This window comes from Pseudochaenichthys georgianus, chromosome 10 (genome assembly GCF_902827115.2).
Source record: "Pseudochaenichthys georgianus chromosome 10, fPseGeo1.2, whole genome shotgun sequence".
NCBI classification, from domain to species: domain Eukaryota; kingdom Metazoa; phylum Chordata; class Actinopteri; order Perciformes; family Channichthyidae; genus Pseudochaenichthys; species Pseudochaenichthys georgianus.
Window position 1 is genome coordinate 965637 of NC_047512.1, and position 23292 is coordinate 988928.

Consider the following 23292-nt stretch of genomic DNA (forward strand, 5'->3'; position numbering starts at 1 on the left):
TCGCCGAACTGCATTGTGGGAGCAAAGCGTAGCTTCTCTCGAGGGCTGAAGTCGAATAGTCCATTTAGCTTAGGAACCTTCCTAAAGGAGTGAAATGACCCGGAAGTCCCTCAGTGGCAGCCATGATAAGTGCCGTTCGAATTCTCTAGAATGATGAGACTGAAAGGAAAGGAGGTTTCAAACTTCCTTTATAACCTTCTTTAGCTTAGGAACCACTGGACCTCCCTAACCGACAGGAGAAGCGAAAATGCTGCCCCACAATGCCTTGCAGAATTTGCCGTCACTCAACAGTCGGCCGTTCACGGAAACAACCGATTATGACCGAGAAATTATATCATGAAAGTTACGGTGCTTATTAAGCTTTTTAAAACATAGGTGGTAAGTTGCCAAAGTGCTTTGTTTTGAACGTTCATCAGTATTATAATCAAAAAGAGAAATATGAACGTTAGTTTTCACTGAAATTATCAAATAAAGTCAACATTTCAGTCTGTACTGAGCTGTGTGGGGTTTGTTCAACTTTTAAAAGATGTTTGAATGGTGATCTACACAGTGATAGATGTTAAGGACTAACCAGTGGCGGCTGGTGGAAAATATTTTGGTGGGGCTATTGATAGAGTGAGTAAAAATTTTTTTTGGGACAAATGACCCCTTAAATTAGGACTTCTGGTGATGTAATGGCGCGTTTCCAGTGCAGCGTGGAGCTCGCTTTAATGCTGCGTTCAGACCGGACGCGATGCGAATATTCGCTTCGCTCTAAACGCTCCTATCGCATCGCTCTAGTCGCTCGAGTTTCACCGCAGCTGTCAGCTGTGTTACTCGCATCATTCAAACAAGACGCGCTGACTCGGGAGCTACAAAACATGAACATTTTAGCGTGATTAAATTGTAATACACGTTTCTAAATGATGCCGACGTAACAACATACTGATACCGGTTAGTAAAAACCATGAATTAATGCTTTGACAAGTCTGCAGACAGACGGCAGGCGAAAAACCTTTTAGAATGCTTGTTCCCTGAATGGAGCTTGGCTAAGCTAACGCTATATATGCTCCGACCGTACACACTCACAACAACGGCCTACAGACATAAATAAACCAGCGACTGTATTCTCCATGACACAGACAGTCTGTGGTTTGTACTTGTTTAACTTTTGTCTAGTTTCTGAACAGATCGTATCTGTCCCGGCTGTTTGAAGAGCAAGCATGTGAAACAACAGATAGCATTTACCTGTTTGCATCCAGCTAGCCATGTGAGAAGCCTTGTTGATACGTTTTGTCTTTTTCACGAGCCTGCTGTGATATATACAAATCGGGTTGGTCCGGTCCAAGGTCTTTAAGTATCAATTTATCTCCCAAACTTCTCCTTTCAAAAGGATTGGAGAGTAGCTCTTGGGCGGACCGAGGCTCCGGCGACTCCACCTGCACACCATTCTCATACAAATACTGCGTCACCTTGGTTACTCACGAGTCTAAAAAACAAATCACGTCAACGCACGTAAGCAACATGGGCGCCAACGTGAGCGCCCACGTGACCAAAATATTTGACGGCGCTGATTGGCTGAAATTATGTTTCGGCGGCACAGTTTACTATTGAGACTTTTGCAACCTGCTGGTTGCTGCTGTTTCGCTCGGGGGCTCTGCCCCGTAATGATAAACTAATGCCATGGGCAAGGCCAGGCAGGAAACAGGTGACTTATCAGTAACTTTAGACATCGTAACACCATTTTAAACGAGATTGTATTGTAGATTATACATTTTGTGATACTAATTGTATGATATTTACCTTGTTCATTTAAAAAAAATATATATTTTTTTAAAATATTTTTTTTTATTTAATATTTATTTTTTATTTTGTATCTGGCAAGAGGTGGGGCGGCGCCCTAGCGCCCCTATGGGCCGGCCGCCACTGGGACTAACGTTTATAATAAATACATCTGTATTGATTTTAAGATCTTTAGTTCATACAATCATACGTATTGGGATCATTTGTATTAATGTGGACCGGAGGGAGAGGGTGACGAGCATAAGTTTCACTTTCCTTTTTTATTTCAATTCCAACTTTGGTCATGAAGAATATGTTTCTCTGTTGTCCACGTTCATAAAGCAAAGCAGCAGCATCAGAGCACGGTGCAGAGTCTCTAGATGAGTTTACAGTAGTCCCTCGTTCTTATTAAACATCCATGTTGTAGTCCGCTGTATAGAAAACTGTGGTTTCCATAGTTTCCCCACAGCAGCAGACGCACATTCAGGACGTCCGCTGGCGCATCATAAACACGTCGGATAGTGAAAGTGCATTCGGATTCTCTAAAGCAGTGGTTCCCAAACGGTGTGCCGCGGCACACTGGTGTGCCGTGAGGCAAGTCCGGGTGTGCCGTGGGATTTTGTGACAACCATACGTTATTATTGCAATATACAACTACAAAAAATAATTATTTTTTAATTTACTATATCAGTACTTTGTAGGTTTATATGTACGTAATCTGCGCGCGCGTCCACATCCACGTGCAGTGCTGCATAAACATGGCTGAGTCAGCGATAACTCTCGAGGGGTGGAGGTATGCCCATTATTTTGAGTTCATCCGAAGAATAGACAGGAATGTGACGGTGAGGTGCAAACTGTGTCCAGGCCAGAAGCTGTTATCCATTGCTGTAAACACCACGTCAAACCTCAACAAGCACCTGCAAAGAACACATGCTAAGGTGGAGCTACCGCACACACTATTTGTTGTTTGTTTATATCACAGTCTGTTCTTCTTCTCTGTCTTCCGGTTGTTGCCTGTTTTGAATGACGAATACACACTACTGCCGCCTGCTGGTAAGGAGAGTTATTGCCACTCACGCATGCGCAGTTCGTACGTGCTCGGCTGAAGTCTTTGCGGTGTCTGGTTCCAGTGCAACACATGGCCAACACGCAGGAGAACACGCCGACGCAACAGAGTGAGCAGAGGTAGACGGCGCAAAATATACAGATAGCAGGAGACAGAGGACAGCCATGGTCAGATAGGAAACTTTCAGGATGGAAACTGAACTAAAGAGAAACATTTGAAACTTTAGCAGTCTGCGTGATCTGCCTGCAGGGAGGGGCGGGCCGGCCCTACGAGTAAAGTAACGAGTTACTTTATGTAGAGAGTAACGAAGTAGTGATTACTTAAAGTAATATGTAATATGTAATATATTATTTTATTTAGTAACGATCTCTGCTGAAATGTTACATTTATAATTTGTAGTTCAGGACCATGGACAATGCAGCTTCCTTGCATTGACAGTTCTCTGTGCTGAATTTCCTTTGTCTCATTTTAATGTTGTGACCTCATATGTAAAATATCTGTAAATGTGCATAATTATTTACAAATGCCAAATAAAATGTAACAAAGACAACTATATTACTCATGAAATATTTAGTAACGAAATATTTCAGAAATGAATTTGAAACGTTATCAAATTAGGCTTCATCAAAGCAGCAACACACTCATTTAAACCAGACAGGTCACAACATTAAAAATGAGACAAAGGAAATTCAGCACAGATAACTGTCAACGCAAGGAAGCTGCATTGTCCATGGTCCTGAACTACAAATTATAAATGTAACATTTCAGCAGAGTCGTTACTAAATAAAAAGTAATATATTACATATTACATATTACTTAAGTATTACACTACTTCGTTACTCTCTACATAAAGTAACTCGTTACTTTACTCGCAGGGCCGGCCCGCCCCTCCCTGCAGGCAGATCACGCAGACTGCTAAAGTTTCAAATGTTCTCTTTAGTTCAGTTTCCATCCTGAATGTTTTCCTATCTGACCATGGCTGTCCTCTGTCTCCTGCTATCTGTATATTTTGCGCAGTCTATCTCTGCTCACTCTGTTGTGTCGGCGTGTTCTCCTGCGTGTTGGCCATGTGTTGCACTGGAACCAGACACCGCAAAGACTTCAGCCGAGCACGTACGAACTGCGCATGCGTGAGTGGCAATAACTCTCCTTACCAGCAGGCGGCGGTAGTGTGTATTCGTCATTCAAAACAGGCAACAACCGGAAGACAGAGAAGAAGAACAGACTGTGATATAAACAAACACATAGCGTGTGCGGTAGCTCCACCTTAGCATGTGTTCTTTGCAGGTGCTTGTTGAGGTTTGACGTGGTGTTTACAGCAGTGGATAACAGCTTCTGGCCTGGACACAGTTTGCACCTCACCGTCACATTCCTGTCTATTCTTCGGATGAACTCAAAATAATGGGCATACGTCCTCCACCCCTCGAGAGTTATCGCTGACTCAGCCATGTTTATGCAGCACTGCAGGTGGAGATGTAGTCGCGCAGATTACGTACATATAAACCTACAAAGTACTGATATAGTAAATAAAAAAATAATTATTTTTATGTAGTTGTATATTGCAATAATAACGTATGGTTGTCACAAAATCCCACGGCACACCCGGACTTGCCTCACGGCACACCAGTGTGCCGCGGCACACCGTTTGGGAACCACTGCTTTAGAGAATCCGAATGCACTTTCACTATCCGACGTGTTTATGATGCGCCAACGGACGTCATTGTGTGCGTCTGCTGCTGTGGGGAAACTATGGAAACCACAGTTTTCTATACAGCGGACTACAACATGGATGTTTAATAAGAACGAGGGACTACTGTAAACTCATCGAGAGACTCTGCACCGTGCTCTGATGCTGCTGCTTTGCTTTATGAACGTGGACAACAGAGAAACATATTCTTCAGGACCAAAGTTGGAATTGAAATAAAAAAGGAAAGTGAAACTTATGCTCGTCACCCTCTCCCTCCGGTCCACATTAATACAAATGATCCCAATACGTATGATTGTATGAACTAAAGATCTTAAAATCAATACAGATGTATTTATTATAAACGTTAGTCCCAGTGGCGGCCGGCCCATAGGGGCGCTAGGGGCGCCGCCCCACCTCTTGCCAGATACAAAATAAAAAATAAATATTAAATAAAAAAAAAATATATTTAAAAAAAATATATATTTTAATTTTTAATGAACAAGGTAAATATCATACAATTAGTATCACAAAAATGTATAATCTACAATACAATCTCGTTTAAAATTGTGTTACGATGTCTAAAGTTACTGATAAGTCACCTGTTTCCTGCCTGGCCTTGCCCATGGCATTAGTTTATCATTACGGGGCAGAGCCCCCGAGCGAAACAGCAGCAACCAGCAGGTTGCAAAAGTCTCAATAGTAAACTGTGCCGCCGAAACATAATTTCAGCCAATCAGCGCCGTCAAATATTTTGGTCACGTGGGCGCTCACGTTGGCGCCCATGTTGCTTACGTGCGTTGACGTGATTTGTTTTTTAGACTCGTGAGTAACCAAGGTGACGCAGTATTTGTATGAGAATGGTGTGCAGGTGGAGTCGCCGGAGCCTCGGTCCGCCCAAGAGCTACTCTCCAATCCTTTTGAAAGGAGAAGTTTGGGAGATAAATTGATACTTAAAGACCTTGGACCGGACCAACCCGATTTGTATATATCACAGCAGGCTCGTGAAAAAGACAAAACGTATCAACAAGGCTTCTCACATGGCTAGCTGGATGCAAACAGGTAAATGCTATCTGTTGTTTCACATGCTTGCTCTTCAAACAGCCGGGGACAGATACGATCTGTTCAGAAACTAGACAAAAGTTAAACAAGTACAAACCACAGACTGTCTGTGTCATGGAGAATACAGTCGCTGGTTTATTTATGTCTGTAGGCCGTTGTTGTGAGTGTGTACGGTCGGAGCATATATAGCGTTAGCTTAGCCAAGCTCCATTCAGGGAACAAGCATTCTAAAAGGTTTTTCGCCTGCCGTCTGTCTGCAGACTTGTCAAAGCATTAATTCATGGTTTTTACTAACCGGTATCAGTATGTTGTTACGTCGGCATCATTTAGAAACGTGTATTACAATTTAATCACGCTAAAATATGTTCATGTTGTTGTAGCTCCCGAGTCAGCGCGTCTTGTTTGAATGATGCGAGTAAACACAGCTGACAGCTGCGGTGAAACTCGAGCGACTAGAGCGATGCGATAGGAGCGTTTAGAGCGAAGCGAATATTCGCATCGCGTCCGGTCTGAACGCAGCATTAAAGCGAGCTCCACGCTGCACTGGAAACGCGCCATTACATCACCAGAAGTCCTAATTTAAGGGGTCATTTGTCCCAAAAAAAAATTTTTTACTCACTCTATCAATAGCCCCACCAAAAATATTTTCCACCAGCCGCCACTGGTTAGTCCTTAACATCTATCACTGTGTAGATCACCATTCAAACATCTTTTAAAAGTTGAACAAACCCCACACAGCTCAGTACAGACTGAAATGTTGACTTTATTTGATAATTTCAGTGAAAACTAACGTTCATATTTCTCTTTTTGATTATAATACTGATGAACGTTCAAAACAAAGCACTTTGGCAACTTACCACCTATGTTTTAAAAAGCTTAATAAGCACCGTAACTTTCATGATATAATTTCTCGGTCATAATCGGTTGTTTCCGTGAACGGCCGACTGTTGAGTGACGGCAAATTCTGCAAGGCATTGTGGGGCAGCATTTTCGCTTCTCCTGTCGGTTAGGGAGGTCCAGTGGTTCCTAAGCTAAAGAAGGTTATAAAGGAAGTTTGAAACCTCCTTTCCTTTCAGTCTCATCATTCTAGAGAATTCGAACGGCACTTATCATGGCTGCCACTGAGGGACTTCCGGGTCATTTCACTCCTTTAGGAAGGTTCCTAAGCTAAATGGACTATTCGACTTCAGCCCTCGAGAGAAGCTACGCTTTGCTCCCACAATGCAGTTCGGCGAATCGTGACGTCACCCCATTCAAAGTGAATGGGCAGAAGCGTTGAAGCGGCAACGCACGCCGTCGTGTGTAGGGGCCGTAAGACAAACCCAGGCAGATGTCCTTCAGCTTTTTTACAGAAAGAGAAATCCCAGTACGGATTACAAAACCACCAACAAAGCTGCTGGATAGACTCACCACTGGGACAGGGTCCTCTGGTTCAGCTCAAAGACCACCGAGTCCTCGTGAGCCCTCCAAACCGCGTAGCCGCGGGGTGGAGACGGCAGAATCGGCTGCAAATGGCCTCCACCAGACGGCTGGCGCTGGGCCATGTTGCAGGGCCCGAGTTCAGCCCGAGAGGACAGCTGAGTCACAGAGAGGACAGTGAGGGTTAATGCGCAGCAAATATTTAGTACAGGAAACACGAATATTTGAAGCGAGTCTTACCGTTGGAGACTCTCCTTCCCAGGACAGGAGGTGTTCTTACCCTTCGCCAGTGGTGTAGTGGGCGTTGGACGCGGGGGATCGCCGTTCCCCCACTTATTTGGAGCATGATTTTTTTTTAATAATCTAATAAATATATTATCATTGCCAGTGTTATCAGCATTTATGCAACTTCATTTGAAGTGTGTGTTTGTGAGGGGCAGCACCATGTGTGTGTGTAGGGTGACCAGGTGTCCCGCTTTGTGCAAAACAGCACACACAGCATTTTTATTATTTGTCCCACAGTCGCACAGAAAGGCCGGATCGATTCGCTGATGGCCGGAACCGCCCTTTATTATTATATTTTATATTATATATCGGCATCATGTAAGTTGCGCTGACAGGTGACACAGAGGTCCACAGAGGTCTCAGTGAGACGGTGAACATCTCCGGGGTCCACCTCGAAGGTGCACTTCCTCATGAAGTGGGGGGGGGGTACAGCTCTCTGTGGTGACACCTGCTGCAAAACATCGCATCAGGTGCCAGATGTCCAGTCCCAACTCCCAACACACTCCTGTGATAAGGAAACGAAAGTCTGTCTGATTATTGGAGTACAATTTTTCTCAAATACTGTTTTTATGATGTTGTAATTATCTTGAACAAAACCTAGCGTGGCTTTGGTCAATAATCATTTTGTGTAAGATAAATAATATTGCTATCATTCTACTGTGACTATCAGTACTAGTATTGACAGGCCAGACCTGAAACAAGGCCTCTGTTGCAGCAGTCCTGATCCACGTAGATCAGCTGGGGGGGTGGTACCCTGGCGAGTCGGTACCGCCTCATCAATCCGGCCGCCATACTGGATGTTCCATCTACACAGAGGAGGCTCTCTGGACAATACATCCTCACTCCCAGGTCGGCCTATGTTGACGACTTGAGATCGCGAGCGTAATAAAGAAGTAAAAACAATAAGTGTGGCTTGATATTGAGTAAGAAAAAGGTTGATAAACGCTGTGAGCATGGATCAGCGGGTAGCATTCGCTCACGATCTCAAGTCGTCTACAACATACGTTTAGGGAGCTATGTAGAAGCCTATGGACATCTCGGAAAGTTGAAAATGTACGCTAAGGGCCCCCCCCTTGCGTTGGAAAAAGCCGACACAGGGGACTTCACATAACGTCAACATAGGCCGACCTGGGAGTGAGGATGTGTTGCTCTGGAAGGAGCTATAATCGAGGACAGTGGTGGCGCTAGGGGCACGCCCCAGGATAGCCATAGCACCACCTAAGCACCCCCAATAAATGTATGTGTGTTTTGTTTTTTTATGTGTGAAATTCATAATTTGAAAAATGATTGATTTGAAAATAATATGCTACAGTACAAGTATAGCCTACTTCTGGGTCCCTATGTGTTTCATTCAAGCTCTGCTCTGTGTGTGTGGCACGAGCAGTGGCGACTGGTCATTAGGGCACAGCCCCACCTAGTGTCAGCAGAAAGTATTAAAATAATGATCACAACAAATTGCAAAAAATAAATTAAAATATATATAAAATATATTTTAAGATCATGTTTAATCATCTGATTCGTCTCATTGCTGTTTTAGTCTGTGTTCTTCTAATTAGTGTCTACAGTGTGTGCCTATTCAGCTGTTTGTTTAGAGCCATGTGGGACAAAACCCGATCCTGCCCCTCCCTCTCACTGTCTAAGTGAACGGTGACTGTAAAAACTAACTGCGCATGCTCAGAGTATTTTCCTATTTAATGTGTGTGGCAAAAAATAATAACCATAGGGGCATAGAGCTGCCATCCCCACCATACGTCATCTCACATCCTTCAGAGCTGATGGGCTGTAAGTACGTGTGCCGCGAAAAGTGTGGTGTGTGAAGAGCAGGTGAAGAGGAGGAGAGAGACGCGTCCTAAAACCAGGAAGTAAGCTGCGCATGGCTTCCCTCCACAAAAAAGCAATGAGATTTCTCCATAGGATTTTAGAAAATAGCTCAAAATAAGATCTGTGGGAAACGTAGCTGTTAGATAAATGTACGTTTTGTTCAGCCGGATAATATCCACATGTCTACCCTACTTTTATAATTTTCTAATTATAAATCCATCATTTAGTTTTATGATAGACTTTTGAAACTACAAGAAGATAAGGAGGACTTTTACAAAAAAGTAAGAGATTTTTGTCCAGAAGGATAGGCAAATGGACTTCATCTTCAAGTCAAGGTAAGACCACAATTTTATTGAAAATGGGATCTTACTAAGAGAGAACAATTCAATATTTAAATGATAAAATTACATTTTTTGGGTATCCTTCTGTTGAGCTGTCTGTTTAAAATTAATTGAAGCATCAGACTAAAGAGGCTTTTGAAAATAATATTATATTTTGATTTAGGTCAAAATATAATATTTGTAAACCTGAAGAGTCAGTGCCAGTGCCTCACCAGCAGTGTTGGGACTAACTACTGTAACGCCGTTATTTTTGGCAGTACTCTAACGCATTACTTTATAAATTCAGTAACTCAGTTACCGTTACTACATGGTGCGTTACTCCGTTACTGCGTTAGTTTTTTTATATAGTCAACAGCCAGGTGAACAGAGATGAGAACTGTACTTAAGTACAGTACTTGAGTAAATGTACTTAGATACTTCCTGTGTCACATGCAGAGACGGGCTGTGGGCGTGTTTGTGTTGTTTACTAACAAGACTATCATGGCGGCGGCGGAGCTCAAGTCTAGTTTCTCCACCTGGAGATATTCTCACTATTTCACTTTTGTCGAGCACAAAGAAAAGAACGTTTTAGTTAAATGTAAGTTGTGTCCTGGCGGGTCAAAGAGCCTATCTACTGCCCAAACCAGTCATTCAAATCTCTTAAAACATCTGCAAAAACAACATGCTGGGACGAAGCTAGTAGCTAAGACCACAGAGACTCAGCCGACGCCACTCCACCTCCACCTGCACCTAAGCAACAGCGGCTGGATTTTAAGGGACTGCTAGCCAGGGAAAAGTCGATAAAGCCATTGCACGGTATGTTGTAGAACACATGCAGGCTATTGCTACAGTGGAGTCACCCGCTTTCAGGGAGCTAGTTAGCATGATAGCATGTCCGGGCGGCACACAGCATATGGGACGGAAAACTTTTTCCAACTACCTGGAGAAAGAATATACAAAAATGTAAAGCCAGCTAATATCGATGCTATCCAGATTGCATATAATGCATGTCAAGTTGATCAACAGATTATATTATTCTCCAATGCAATAACAGTACTGAAATGAAGGCTATAAGGGCATTAATATAATGGGAGCCCTTTTTTTAAGTAACTAAAACGTTACTTTTCACAGTAATGCATTACTTTTTGTTGTAAGTAATCAGTAAAGTAACTGAGTTATTTTTTAAATGAAGTAACTAGTAATGGTAACTAGTTACTGGTTTTCAGTAACTAGCACAACACTGCTCACCAGACATGAACCTCTCTGCAGAAGCTTATAGACATCTAAGTGTTTTGTGCCCCACCACTTTTGTACATATAGAAACGCCACTGGGCACGAGCCATTTTGTGTGCGTGCACGAGCAAGCGAGAGAGAGAGCGCGCACCGGTAGCCTACCGGAGATCGTTGTGGTTAGCATCTGGTGCTAGCTAGCTACACTAACGGATATAAGGAGCGCACGCACCCACACACACACACACTCTCTCTCTCTCTCTCTCTCTCTCTCTCACACACACACACACACACACACACACACACACACACACACACACACACACACACACACACACACACACACACACACACACACACACACACGCAGCAGCCCTATACTTGCTCCAAACTTGCTTGGAGGTGCAGTGCAGGCATATTGTCATTCAAGAGAATGCTAGTTATTTTGGAAAACATGTTTTTCTTTTAGCCTATTTACCTCGTTAACGTAAATAATACTCATTACATTGACACATGCATTATTTGTGATTAAAATAATGTTTGTTGGTAATGTATTAGCGACCCCCACAGATGTATGATGTCACTGCATCCGTGGTAGCTCAGGCCCCTCCTTGTGGGAGCTCAGCTCCCATTGGCTCACACTTAACTCGAGCCCTGCCCCTTGTGGGAGCTCAGCTTCCATTGGCTCACACATAACTCGAGCCCTGCATGTGGCGTCTCGTCGCTACGGTTCTCTCTCTGTGTTCCTGAGAAAGTGTGTGTGAGCTCCAGCTCTACTGAGACACACATCATCTGTGTGTCTGGATAAACCTCTGAACGGACTCTGCTCTTTTTTCTGGAGCGTTTACCTCGGACTATAGGAGCTAGCTTAGCATGCTAGCTGGAAACACGTTAGCAACACTAGTCAGATTGAGAGTTTGACGGAGAGAGAAACTGTGTGTTTAACGGAGTCTGCAGGGAAAGGTGATCTAGGAAACATGAGTAAAGTCCAAATGCTGCTGTCGTTGACGAAGCAGCGACTCACTGCTGCTTCTGAAGAGATATTTGCTCTGTTTGAACAAACAATAGCAGAGCACGAGGAGGAGCTGTTTCTTTCCAAAGAGGAGAACGAGAGACTCCAGAAACTACTGGACGCTGTTTTACAGCCTCAGCTTCGGATACACAGAGCAGGTCTGTTCCCTTTACTCTTCATTAACACTTTACACTCTTCAGTAACACTTTATTATCACATTAATAACCCTTTAGACTCTTTATCAGCACTTGCTGCATGTAGTAGATCCTGAAGTAAAAGTACAAACACCACACTGTGAAAATACTCCATTAAAAGTTAAAGTACTGCATGCATATCTTTAAGTACAAGTATGTAAGTATTATGAGACAAATGTACTTAATTATAATAATTGTAATTTATTACGGAAGAGCAAACCTACCAAAATAAATATATTTATAAAAATACATACATTGAATAATATGCCATTTAATGTAGGCCTACTGATTTAAATATTAACCAGACATGTAGGCACTAGTTGATTAAATGTGACATACATTGATAATTTTGTTTTAATGTGCTTATTTATTCACCTTTTCTTTTTAAATGTGTAAAAAGCAAATAAAAAACACTTTGGATTCATTCAAATTGCGGGAGAATAATTCATTAAAAAATCAATAATAAATATGTTCAATAATTAAGTAAACACATCTAAAATGTTACTTGATAAAGAATAGGGGAACTAGTACAAAGGTCATAAAGTAATTCAAACATTAATATAAATGAATGTAAAATCTCATCAATCAATTATTGCCAACATGTATTTATAATATATTCTGTATATATATGTATATACTGTATATGTATACACAATATATATTTTGAGAGAGATATACACTAGTATTAGATGCAGTCAAAAGTTTGGACACATCTTCTCATTCAAAGTTTTTATTTTTTTTTTTTATTTATTTAAATTGGTTCTGCATTGTAGATTAATCCTGAAGACATCAAAACTATAAAACAACACATGGAATTATTATAGCGTTCTGTGGTTTTTGTGAGTGCACTTGAGGATACATTCAAAGTTCTTGACCTTTTCCAGATCAACTGGCCTTCATTTCTTAAAGTGATGATGGACGGTCGTTTCTCTTCACTGAGTTGAGTGGGTCTTGCCATAATATGGATTACAACAGTAGTCAAATAAGGCTCTCCACTGTGCACTAACCCTACCTCAAACAAATTAAGAAGGCAAGTAATTCCACAAATTGATTCTTGACAAGGCACACGTGTTAATGGAAAACCGTTCCAGGTGACGACCTTGTTATGGCAGATTCCTTATTACAACGTATTTCTCGCTTATTCATTAAGGTCACACAGGTCAGAGGCCCCATCGTCTTGTTATATCAGTCTTATGCCTAGTCACCTGGTTAGTTAAGACACATGTGTTATTGAGTTAAGTTTCCAGAGAAGAGGCCCCATCGTCTCCCCCGTAATTATTAGGGGTCAGCGGAAGTACAAAGAGGCTCCATAGCTCAGTCGGTAGAGCCTCAGGTTATAATACAGTTAAGTCTTTGTTAGTTAAAGACGTCATGAGATAGTGACTTTTCCGTGTGTGTGTGTGTGTGTGTGTGTGTGTGTGTGTGTGTGTGTGTGTGTGTGTGTGTGTGTGTGTGTGTGTGTGTGTGTGTGTGTGTGTGTGTGTGTGTGTGTGTGTGTGTGTGTGTGTGTGTGTGTGTGTGTGTGTGTGTGTGTGTGTGTGTGTGTGTGTGTGTGTGTGTGTGTGTGTGTGTGTGTGTGTGTGTGTGTGTGTGTGTGTGTGTGTGTGTGTGTGTGTGTGTGTGTGTGTGTGTATCCAGGTTGAATTGAGGCAAATATTTGTAATGTTCAGAGGTTGTTGTGTTTAATATTCATGAGAATATTTGTCATTGTTCAAATGATAATAAACATTTGCATAAAGCATATTTGTCCACTCATATGTTGATAAGAGTATTAAAAACTTGAAAAGTATTCCTCTAAGGTACATTTAGAACAGATCAAAAATGTGCGATTAATTTACGATTAATCGCGATTAACTATTTTAATCAACTGACAGCCCTAATATATATATATATATATATTTGTATACAATTCAACTTTAATTTGTCGATTAACGTTTAATTGTCAGCCTATTTGAAGCAATTTCATTTTTCATTTCTTTAAGTTAACTTAAGTATTATTGAAGCATTTTTTCAGAGCTCTGTCTCCTGCTTTGCTAAGCTGTTTTTTTTTTTTATAAGTTCACTTTAAGGGAGATGTTTTGGAATATTATGTTTAACTGGGTCTATACTCAGGGCTTTGATGTGCTTAAAGGTCTGATTGAGATGTGTTTTACTGCAATTCTTATTAGCCATCTTTCAAATGAGCTCACTTTTTGTTATATGCTTATGTGTTTTCCATACTCTAGTTAGATTATGTAAACAAGCTGCAGAGCTACCAGTTATGTGTTAGGAGTACTATAGATAGTAGGAGCTTTTCGCTTCCGCACCGGAAACCGCAAGGTTTTCTTGCCTGCCGTCTCCATCGTTTGGAGATGGAGACCTGGGCACGGGACTTGGGTGAGTTGTTGTATTGTAGTCTGTTGAGGGTATGTTTGTATATTTGCTTTTATTGTTTCTTTGTTTGTGTTTTTTTTTTTTCTCCACTTTGCAATTGCCTGGGCCACAGCACTTTCCAGTTTGTATGGGATAGATAGCGGATAATGGTTTGACTCCAGATAGACCTAACTCCACAACATTCTTGTCCTGGAATGTAAAGGCTATGAACAGCCCTGTCAAAAGGTCAAGAGTTTTTTCTCACCTCAGAAAGTTAAAAGCAGATGTCGTTTTTTTACAGGAGACACACTTACGCATCAAAGACCACCATAGGCTAAAAAAAAATCAACATTATAGTCAGGTCTTCCACTCAGATTTGGACTCCAAAGCCAGAGGTGTTGCAATTCTCATAAATAAGAGGATACATTTTTCCACCACTAACATTATTTCTGACAGAAATGGGAGATATTTAATTATTACTGGTATGGTTTGGCAAACTCCTGTTGTATTGGTGAATGTATATGCTCCCAATTTTGATAATGCTGCGTTCTCTAACAGCTTGCTGAGCAAAATCTCATGTCTTAACACCCACCTTTTAATACTGGGAGGGGACTTAAACCGTGCTATTGACCCATCCTTAGACTGCTCTTCTCTCACCACGTTCTCTCCGTCCACTATGGCAAGGTCATTTTCTGACTTTATGTCTCTGAATGGCCTTGCCGACCCCTGGAGATATAATAATCCTCAGTCTCGTGATTACTCCTTTTTCTCTCATGTACATCATTCTTTTTCTCGCATTGACTATTTTTTCATTGACCATAAATTGCTGCCCAAGGTTACATCTTCAGAATATTTACCAATCATCTCTGACCAGTCCTTTAACTCTGGACATATCTCTGTCTACTCAACCTCGTACACCTTCACGGTGGAGATTCAATTCACTCCTGCTCTCTGATGCCAAGTTTTGTAGTACAATCTCCACTGCCATTGATGACTTTCTGTTTTCTAACAAGACAAGCTCCACCTCCCATTCTTTCTTATGGGAGTCGCTCAAGGGCTACCTCAGAGGGCAAATAATCTCTCATGCCTCTTATTTTTAACAGGACCCGTAGAGCTAGGCTGGACGAGCTCTCTAAGGTGATACTTGAGTTAGACCGCCAATATGCTTCGACCCCGGACCCAGATCTTTATAAACAGCGTCTGAATCTCCATTCGGAATTCAATCTTCTATCTACTCAAGACGCAGAGCGTTTGCTACTGCACTCAAGGGGAACACACTATGAACATGGCGATAAGGCTAGTCGATTGCTCGCGCACCAATTAAAACGCAAAGCAGCCTCCCGATTAATTCCTAAAATTCTAGACTCCTCTAACAACTTGACCTCTGACCCAGCACAGATTAATGATGCCTTTAAAAGTTTTTACTCTACCTTATATAAGTCGGAGATGCCATCAGACACCACCAATATGACTCAGTTTTTGGAAGAATTGACGATTCCTTCAGTTCCACCTGTTGCGGATGACCTTGATTCCCCTCTCACTCTTGATGAGGTTATCCAGTCCACCAGGTCAATGCAGAGCGGTAAGGCCCCAGGACCTGACGGGTTCCCTCCTGAATTCTTGAAAGAATTTGATGCTAAGTTGGCCCCTCTGCTTTTAGCCATGTACAATGAATCGCTTGGTAATGGCTCACTTCCACCCACCTTGACACAGGCTTCAATAGCTCTCCTCTTAAAAAAGGATAAGGACGCGACTCTGTGTAGCTCTTATAGGCCGCTCAGTCTCCTTAATGCTGATGTCAAGATACTGGCTAAGGTCCTTGCACGACGGCTGGAGGTAGTCATACCAGAAATCATTTCTGAGGAACAAACAGGCTTTATACAGGGTAGATACTCATTTTCGAATATACGTACACTTTTCAACATAATTTACTCTAAGCAACCCTCCACCCTTCCTGATGTGGTCGTCTCTCTTGATGCAGAGAAGGCATTTGATCGGGTAGAATGGGGATACTTATTCTCTGTCCTTAAGGAATTTGGATTTGGGAACACATTATTCTCTTGGATTCGCCTTTTGTACTCTTCTCCCCACGCTAGTGTGTGCACCAATGATACTCATTCAAGCTATTTTGCCCTTGGACGTGGTACACGACAGGGTTGCCCCCTATCCCCTATACTGTTCGTACCGGCTATTGAACCTCTTTCTGCGGCTCTACGTGCCTCTACCTCTTTCCGGGAGGTGACAAGGGAGGGCAGGGAACATAGGCTATCTCTTTATGCAGATGATTTACTGCTTTACATTGAGAATCCGGTCGCCTCTTTGCCCTCTGTTGTCACAACTCTGGACTACTTTGGCTCTTTCTCCGGCTACAAGCTCAATCTTCAAAAGAGTGAATGCTTCCCAATAAACACAACTGCACTACAGATCCTACAATCCGATCTGCCCTTTAAAGTATGCCACTCTGGTTTCACCTATCTTGGAGTAAAAGTAACTCGCTCATTGTCCGCCTTGTTCTCTGCAAACTTCGCTCTCCCTCCTTGTTCAAATGAAATCAGATTTCCAGAGATGGGCTAACCTACCTCTATCGCTGCTAGGCAGGATAAATGCTGTAAAAATGAATAGCTTACCAAAATCTCTGTATTTGTTTCAGACAATCCCACTTTATTTACCTAAATCCTTTTTTAAATATGTTAATCAAGCTGTCACTACATTCATCTGGGCAGGTAAGGTCCCTACTTCAACAATGCAAACTAAGTGGAGGTCTTGCGCTACCTAACTTCTTCTACTACTACTACTGGGCAGCAAACGTTCAAAAACTACCATTCTGGCTGTGTGCTCCAGATGTGCGATGGTGCCACCTGGAGGCTCACTCCCTCACCTCGACTTCGCTACCTGCTCTTATCTGCTCTTCTCCCCAGTCAAGCCTCTCTCGCTTTACTAGTAATCCCATAGTCCTTTCTACACTGAAGATTTGGTACCAATTTCGCAAGCACTTTAAGTTTTCCTCTGCATCCCTTCAGGGTCCAGTCGATATGAACCATCTCTTCCCCCCATCTTTAATGGACGGTGTTTTCTCTCTCTGGAAAAGGAAAGGCATAAGGTCATTCCAAGACCTTTTTGTAAATGACACTTTCCCTAGCTTCCAGACCCTGGCTTCCAGATTCTCTTTACCAGCATCCCATCTTTATCGCTATTTTCAGGTCAGGCATTTTGTCTCGTCCCATTTTCCTAACTTCCCCACTCTCCCTCCCAAACAATCCTGGGATGACCTCTTGAAATTAATGCCAGGACTGAGGGGGTCTATCTCCAAAATCTACTCGCATATTATGTCACTAGATACATGAGCAAAACTAAAATGGCTTGGCGGCAGGAATTGAACTTGGAACTACCCGAAGACTGGTGGGATAGGGCAATTGACAGAGTGCGAACTTCCACCTCATGTGCTCGCCTTGGCTCATACAGTTTAAAGTGTTACATAGATCGCACTTTTCCAAATCCCGGCTATCCAAAATATACCCCAATGTAAATGACAGATGCCATTTATCCCCCTGTGACCTTAGTCATATGTTTGCCCACTGTCCCAAATTGAAAACTTACTGGCAATCAATCTGAAAAACCCTCTCAGATGTTCTCAAGACCACCCTGAAGCCATGCCCCTTGATAGCCATCTTTGGTGTCCCTGCAGATTTGTCCTCATTAACCTCCAAAGAAGCAGATATTGTCTCTTTCACAACCCTCTTGGCCCGTCGCAGGATTCTCCTCAACTGGAAGTCCAAAGATCCTCCCTCTATTTCTGCCTGGCTAACAGATGTGATGTTCTTTCTTAAGCTTGAAAAAATTAAGTATTCCTTAAGGGGCTCCAATGAAAAATTTGTCTCAAAGTGGCAACCGTTCATATCTTTTTTTAATGCCCTACAATAGCTCTCCTCAGATGAGGAACTATAACTTAATACTGGCATAAACAATACATTGCACTGTATAGGAGGTCATGATGTGGTCCAGGAAATTTGCACATTTTTGCAATTCTATCTCATTATTTTATTTTATCTTGTTCATTTACTGTATTGTTTGTAGCCTTTATTTAACCAGGTGAAGCCCCTTGAGATCAAAAGATCTCTTTTTCAAGGGTGACCTGCATTTGATTCATTCATTTTTGTCCTCTTATATCTCTATGCCTTATGCGTCGACATATTTCTCGAACGTATACATAAGTATTACAGTTGTTACTGATGTTATTACCATGTACTAGCGACCATTTTATTGTGTTTTTGTTTATTTTATATTTTATATTTTGCTATTGTTTGTATCACCCTCTCTGTTGTGGGTGGGGTGGCGGGGTGTACTGTGTGTCTGTTGTTTGTACTGTGATGTAATAAAACAAATCTTAAAAAAAAAGTAATCTACTTTTGTTTTTTTAAGAATTGTTTTAAAGGTTTTTTTTTTGGGTCAGAGTGCCTTTTATCTCTCAATTTAACACCCTCTCTGGAATAGAGGGGAATACATTGCCTGAACACTTTGACGGGCTCTGGTTTCGAACCCACCTAATAGCTACTGTAGTGACAACTCCTGTCATTTATTGCATCTCTGCGTGAATGATTAGATAATTTCACCTAAATCAAATGAAGTTATGTTAAATTAGCTTCACATGTATTTAGGCCTACTGAGTTCTGTACTTGCCATTTTTAGATCTATAAAGGCCTTGGGGCTATGTTGTTTGATTGAATTAAACTAGGGCTGTAACGCGTTATTACCGCGTTAATAACGCATCGAGTTTAAAATATCATCTACAAGCTGATGCTTGTAACTTTTATCCATGTATTTTTCCTTAATGTTTATTTTATTAGCTTTTCTTTTTTAATGCTTAATGTCTTTCATTTCTTTTTTGTAAAGCACTTTGAATTACCCTGCGTCGAAAAGTGCTATATAAATAAACTTGCCTTGCCTTGCCTTGATGCTGACAGCCCCGCTCCTGCTGCCTGCTTGCGGCAGACCACACTTCCACGCTCACCGGCACGCACCGACAGGCCAACGGGAGGACCGGGAGGGTGTGTGTATGTGTGGCTCAAGCGAGAGAGAGACCTTACGTGTATTGTTGTTGTTAGCATCTGGTGCTAGCTAGCTGCGCTAACAGAGCTGTTTAAACAGCTGTTTAAATGAAAACAGAGGAGCGACATTTCGCCACAACTGCGCCGAGCACTTGACTTGATGCAGGAAGCCAGACAGTGGGACATTGTAGGAGTAGTCAGCACACTCAGCACGGATAGTGCGCGTAACATGATTGCAGCGTCCAGGCAGCTCCTGTTCGAGCATATGCCTTGAGTTGCACATAGCTCCAACGAACACACACACACACACACACACACACACACACACACACACACACACACACACACACACACACACACACACACACACACACACTTTGTATGGTATTATTGAATGAGAGAGGTTCCAGGTTGAATTGAGGCGAATATTTGTGATGTTCAGAGGTTGTTGTGTTTAATATTCATGAGAATATTTGTCATTGTTCAAATGATAATAAACATTTGCATAAAGCATATTTGTCCACTCATATGTTGATCAGAGTATTAATAACTTGAAAAATATTCCTCTAAGGTACATTTAGAACAGATCAAAAATGTGAGATTAATTTGCGATTAACTATGGACAATCATGCGATTAAATATTTTAATCGACTGACAGCCCTAAATTAAACACAATATATGCACTCCACTATGCTGTTGTACTGTATCTGAAGCTCTTAATATGATTTGCTCATATTTCAAGCCATCTCTTTCCCGGCCCCTTGCTTTGGATCATTTTCATCAATCGGCCCCCATTCCAAACTAATTGAATAGCCCTGGTGTAGTGTAGCTGTGAACAATCCAACATTCAATTAATTGTTTCCATTGCGGCTAGTGCTAAACCAGAAAAAAAAACCTTTTTAATTTGTAATGTTAAGTGGAAAGGGGCTGGGCTACATGAATTGAGCCAACATAATTAGAGCATTTTTGCTGACTGTGTTGTTGTGGCAATTCAGCACTCACAACAGGAAAGAATAAAAACAGAGAGGAATCAATAAAACACAGATATAGTTGATTAATTATTATTTCGTTGTACAACAATCAATAATAATGAGGAAGCTTTACCTTGCACACAAGCAGTCAATAGTGGTAATGCTCCAACGAGTACAAGTATTTCACATCACATATTGCAGCTGTAATGAACGCACACACAATTTCCCTTACATTAGCCAACACACCCACATATGTTCCAGATGTCGAAAGGTCATTATCTCATGACCTCTTTATTTGTAGTTCATACCCTGTCAGGATATGAACCACCTAACTAACAAGACTTAACTGTATTATCCTGAGGAGGGCCTCTTTGCACTTTGGCTCACCCCTAATAATTGTGGAAGAGACGATGGGCCTCTCTTCTCTGGAAACTGTAATTCAATAACATATCTAATTATATTGACTTATATAACAGTGTGTTTCCTGTTTCCTGCAGATGTCCAGCAGCTGGTGGTGGTTAAAGAAGAGCCTCTCCCTGACCAGCAGGAGTGGAGCACCAGTCTGGACCAGGAGGACCCAGAGCCCCCCCCACACATTAAGCAGGAACAGGAGGAACTCAGGATCAGTCAGGAGGGAGAGCAGCTTCAGGAGCTGGAGGAGGCCGATATCACCAAGTCCACTTTCACTCCTGACCCTGTGAAGAGTGAAGATGATAAAGAGAAACCTCAGTCCTCACAGCCTCATCAAAGACAAACTGAACACATGGAAACAGAAGCTGATGGAGATGACTGTCGAGGACCTGAACCAGCCCGGAACTCAGATCCAGAGAGTAGTTTACAACCAAAGACTGAGGACCACACTGGAGACTCTTCTGAAGACACTGATGACTCTTCTGAACCTGACACTGAAGACAGTGCTGATTGGAAGGAGACCAGAGAACCTGCCACAGGCTCAAACTCACCGAAAAATAGACAAGAATCTGTCAGTGATCCCCGACGTAGTGCTGAAAAGAAACCATTCAGCTGCTCAGTCTGTAAGAAAGCTTTTAGACATAGAAGAGATCTAAATCGACACATGAGAATCCACACAGGAGAGAAACCCTTTCGCTGCTCAGTTTGTGAGAAAGCTTTTTCACGGAGTGGAAATGTAAAGAAACACATGAGAGTCCACACAGGAGAGAAAGCACACAGCTGCTCAGTTTGTAAGAAAGATTTTTCACAGAATATCAATTTAAAGACACACATGAGAGTCCACACAGGAGAGAAAGCACACAGCTGCTCAGTCTGTAAGAAAGCTTTTTCACTGAGTGGAAGTTTAAAGACACACATGAGAGTCCACACAGGAGAGAAACCATTCAAATGCTCAGTTTGTGAGAAAGCTTTTTCACGGAGTGAAAATTTAAAGGAACACATGAAAGTCCACACAGGAGAGAAAGCACACATCTGCTCAGTCTGTAAGAAAGCTTTTTCAAGGAATATACATTTAAAGGAACACATGAGAGTCCACACAGGAGAGAAAGCACACATCTGCTCAGTCTGTAAGAAAGCTTTTTCACGGAGTGGAAATTTAAAGACACACATGAGAGTCCACACAGGAGAGGAAATATACAGCTGCAAAGTTTGTGATAAAATATTTAAATGGCATGGTTATTTCAAAAGGCACAAATGTGTTGGTCGTCAGTCCTCACAGCTTAATGAAATTCAAACTGAGGATAACGGAGAGGCAGAGTCTCCAATCAGCAGCTCAGCTGAACACATGGAAACAGAAGCTGATGGAGAGGACAATGAATAAGTCTTATGACAGTTCACACGTGAGAGAAATCTGTCTGACTGGATTAACATTGTTGTACAACATCCATATAAGACTCAAATGAACTCCATCTTTATCAACATAAGTGGACAATATGTTTAATGTTTTTGTCATTCTCATTTATACGTTAACCACTGACTGTTGATGAACCATTTTATTTGGATTGAGGGCTCCATGTTTCCTAAATGTTTTGTATCATTGCTATCCTGTTAATGAGCCCTGTTTTACATAAATGTACCTGTTATCGGAATGTTTTTGCTTCTGTAACTGTAAAGCAATACATTTTCCTATTTTGTATCCTGATGACCTAATGCCGTTACATGTAATACGTTACTCCCTAAGCCTGTTTTCACCCATCTGCAACCGATTCGCTAATAATCACAAATGTTCAGTTCTTTGATCCCTTGACTCGACTATTTCTTGTTTAATAATCGTTACATCTCCTCAGGACCAAGTTCCCGTGTCCTGCCTTTTACCTGCTGATCACCCACTGCTCATTTAAGGTGGACTGACCTTTACAATGGACCAGCTAGTCTTATGGCGCATTTCCACTACAGCGCGGAGTGCGGTTTAAGCGTGCCGTGCACGGCCCGTTTTTGGTTGCGTTTCCACTAAGCGTAGCTCTGGCTAGTGGGTACTATTTCACAGTTTTTCTGGCCCCATAAAATCGAGGTTCTTAGCCGGCCAACAACCAGGCTGAGTCGGGCTGAGTATGCTAAACTAGAGGGAAATAATCGCTGGCAAGGGGGCTACTACTACAACAAGATGAAGATATTTGACCGTGATTTCATTGTAATACATGTTTCTAAATGATGCCGAAGTAACAACATGCTGATACCGGTTTTACTAATTCATGGTTAGTAAAACCATGAATTAATGCTTTGACAAGTCTGCAGACAGACGGCAGGCGAATAACCTTTTGAAATTCGTGTTTTCTGAATGGAATAGCGCTCCGTGCTCTCAGTTCGGGCCCTAATAAATGATGCATTTAAATAAATAATATCAAAATAATAAATACCAATAAACAAGATCAACACATATTTTGGAGCGCACTTCCACAAGCTACTAAACATATATAAATATGATGATTAAAAATAAATTTGACTAAAATTAATTAGATCAAATATTTTGTCAACCTAGCAAAGCAAAATAATCGTTTTTTTTTCGATTATGTTGTTTTCATATATGTGGCAGGCCAACATCATAATTGTGATTCAAATCACTTGATTAATTGCACAACCCTAACACACGCACACACAC

At 41.8% G+C, this 23292-nt stretch overlaps 1 protein-coding gene across 1 annotated transcript in view; it reads left to right on the top strand.

Moving 5' to 3' along the window:
* Positions 1–22314, top strand: part of LOC139434672 (zinc finger protein 227-like) — a 26123-nt gene extending 3809 nt beyond the window's left edge. The window contains exon 2 of the mRNA XM_071204562.1: positions 21284–22314. Within this exon, the coding sequence (XP_071060663.1) occupies positions 21284–22014 (731 nt within the window). The 3' untranslated portion in view covers positions 22015–22314. The remainder of the gene's footprint in view (positions 1–21283) is intronic.
* Positions 22315–23292: the final 978 nt, after the last annotated feature.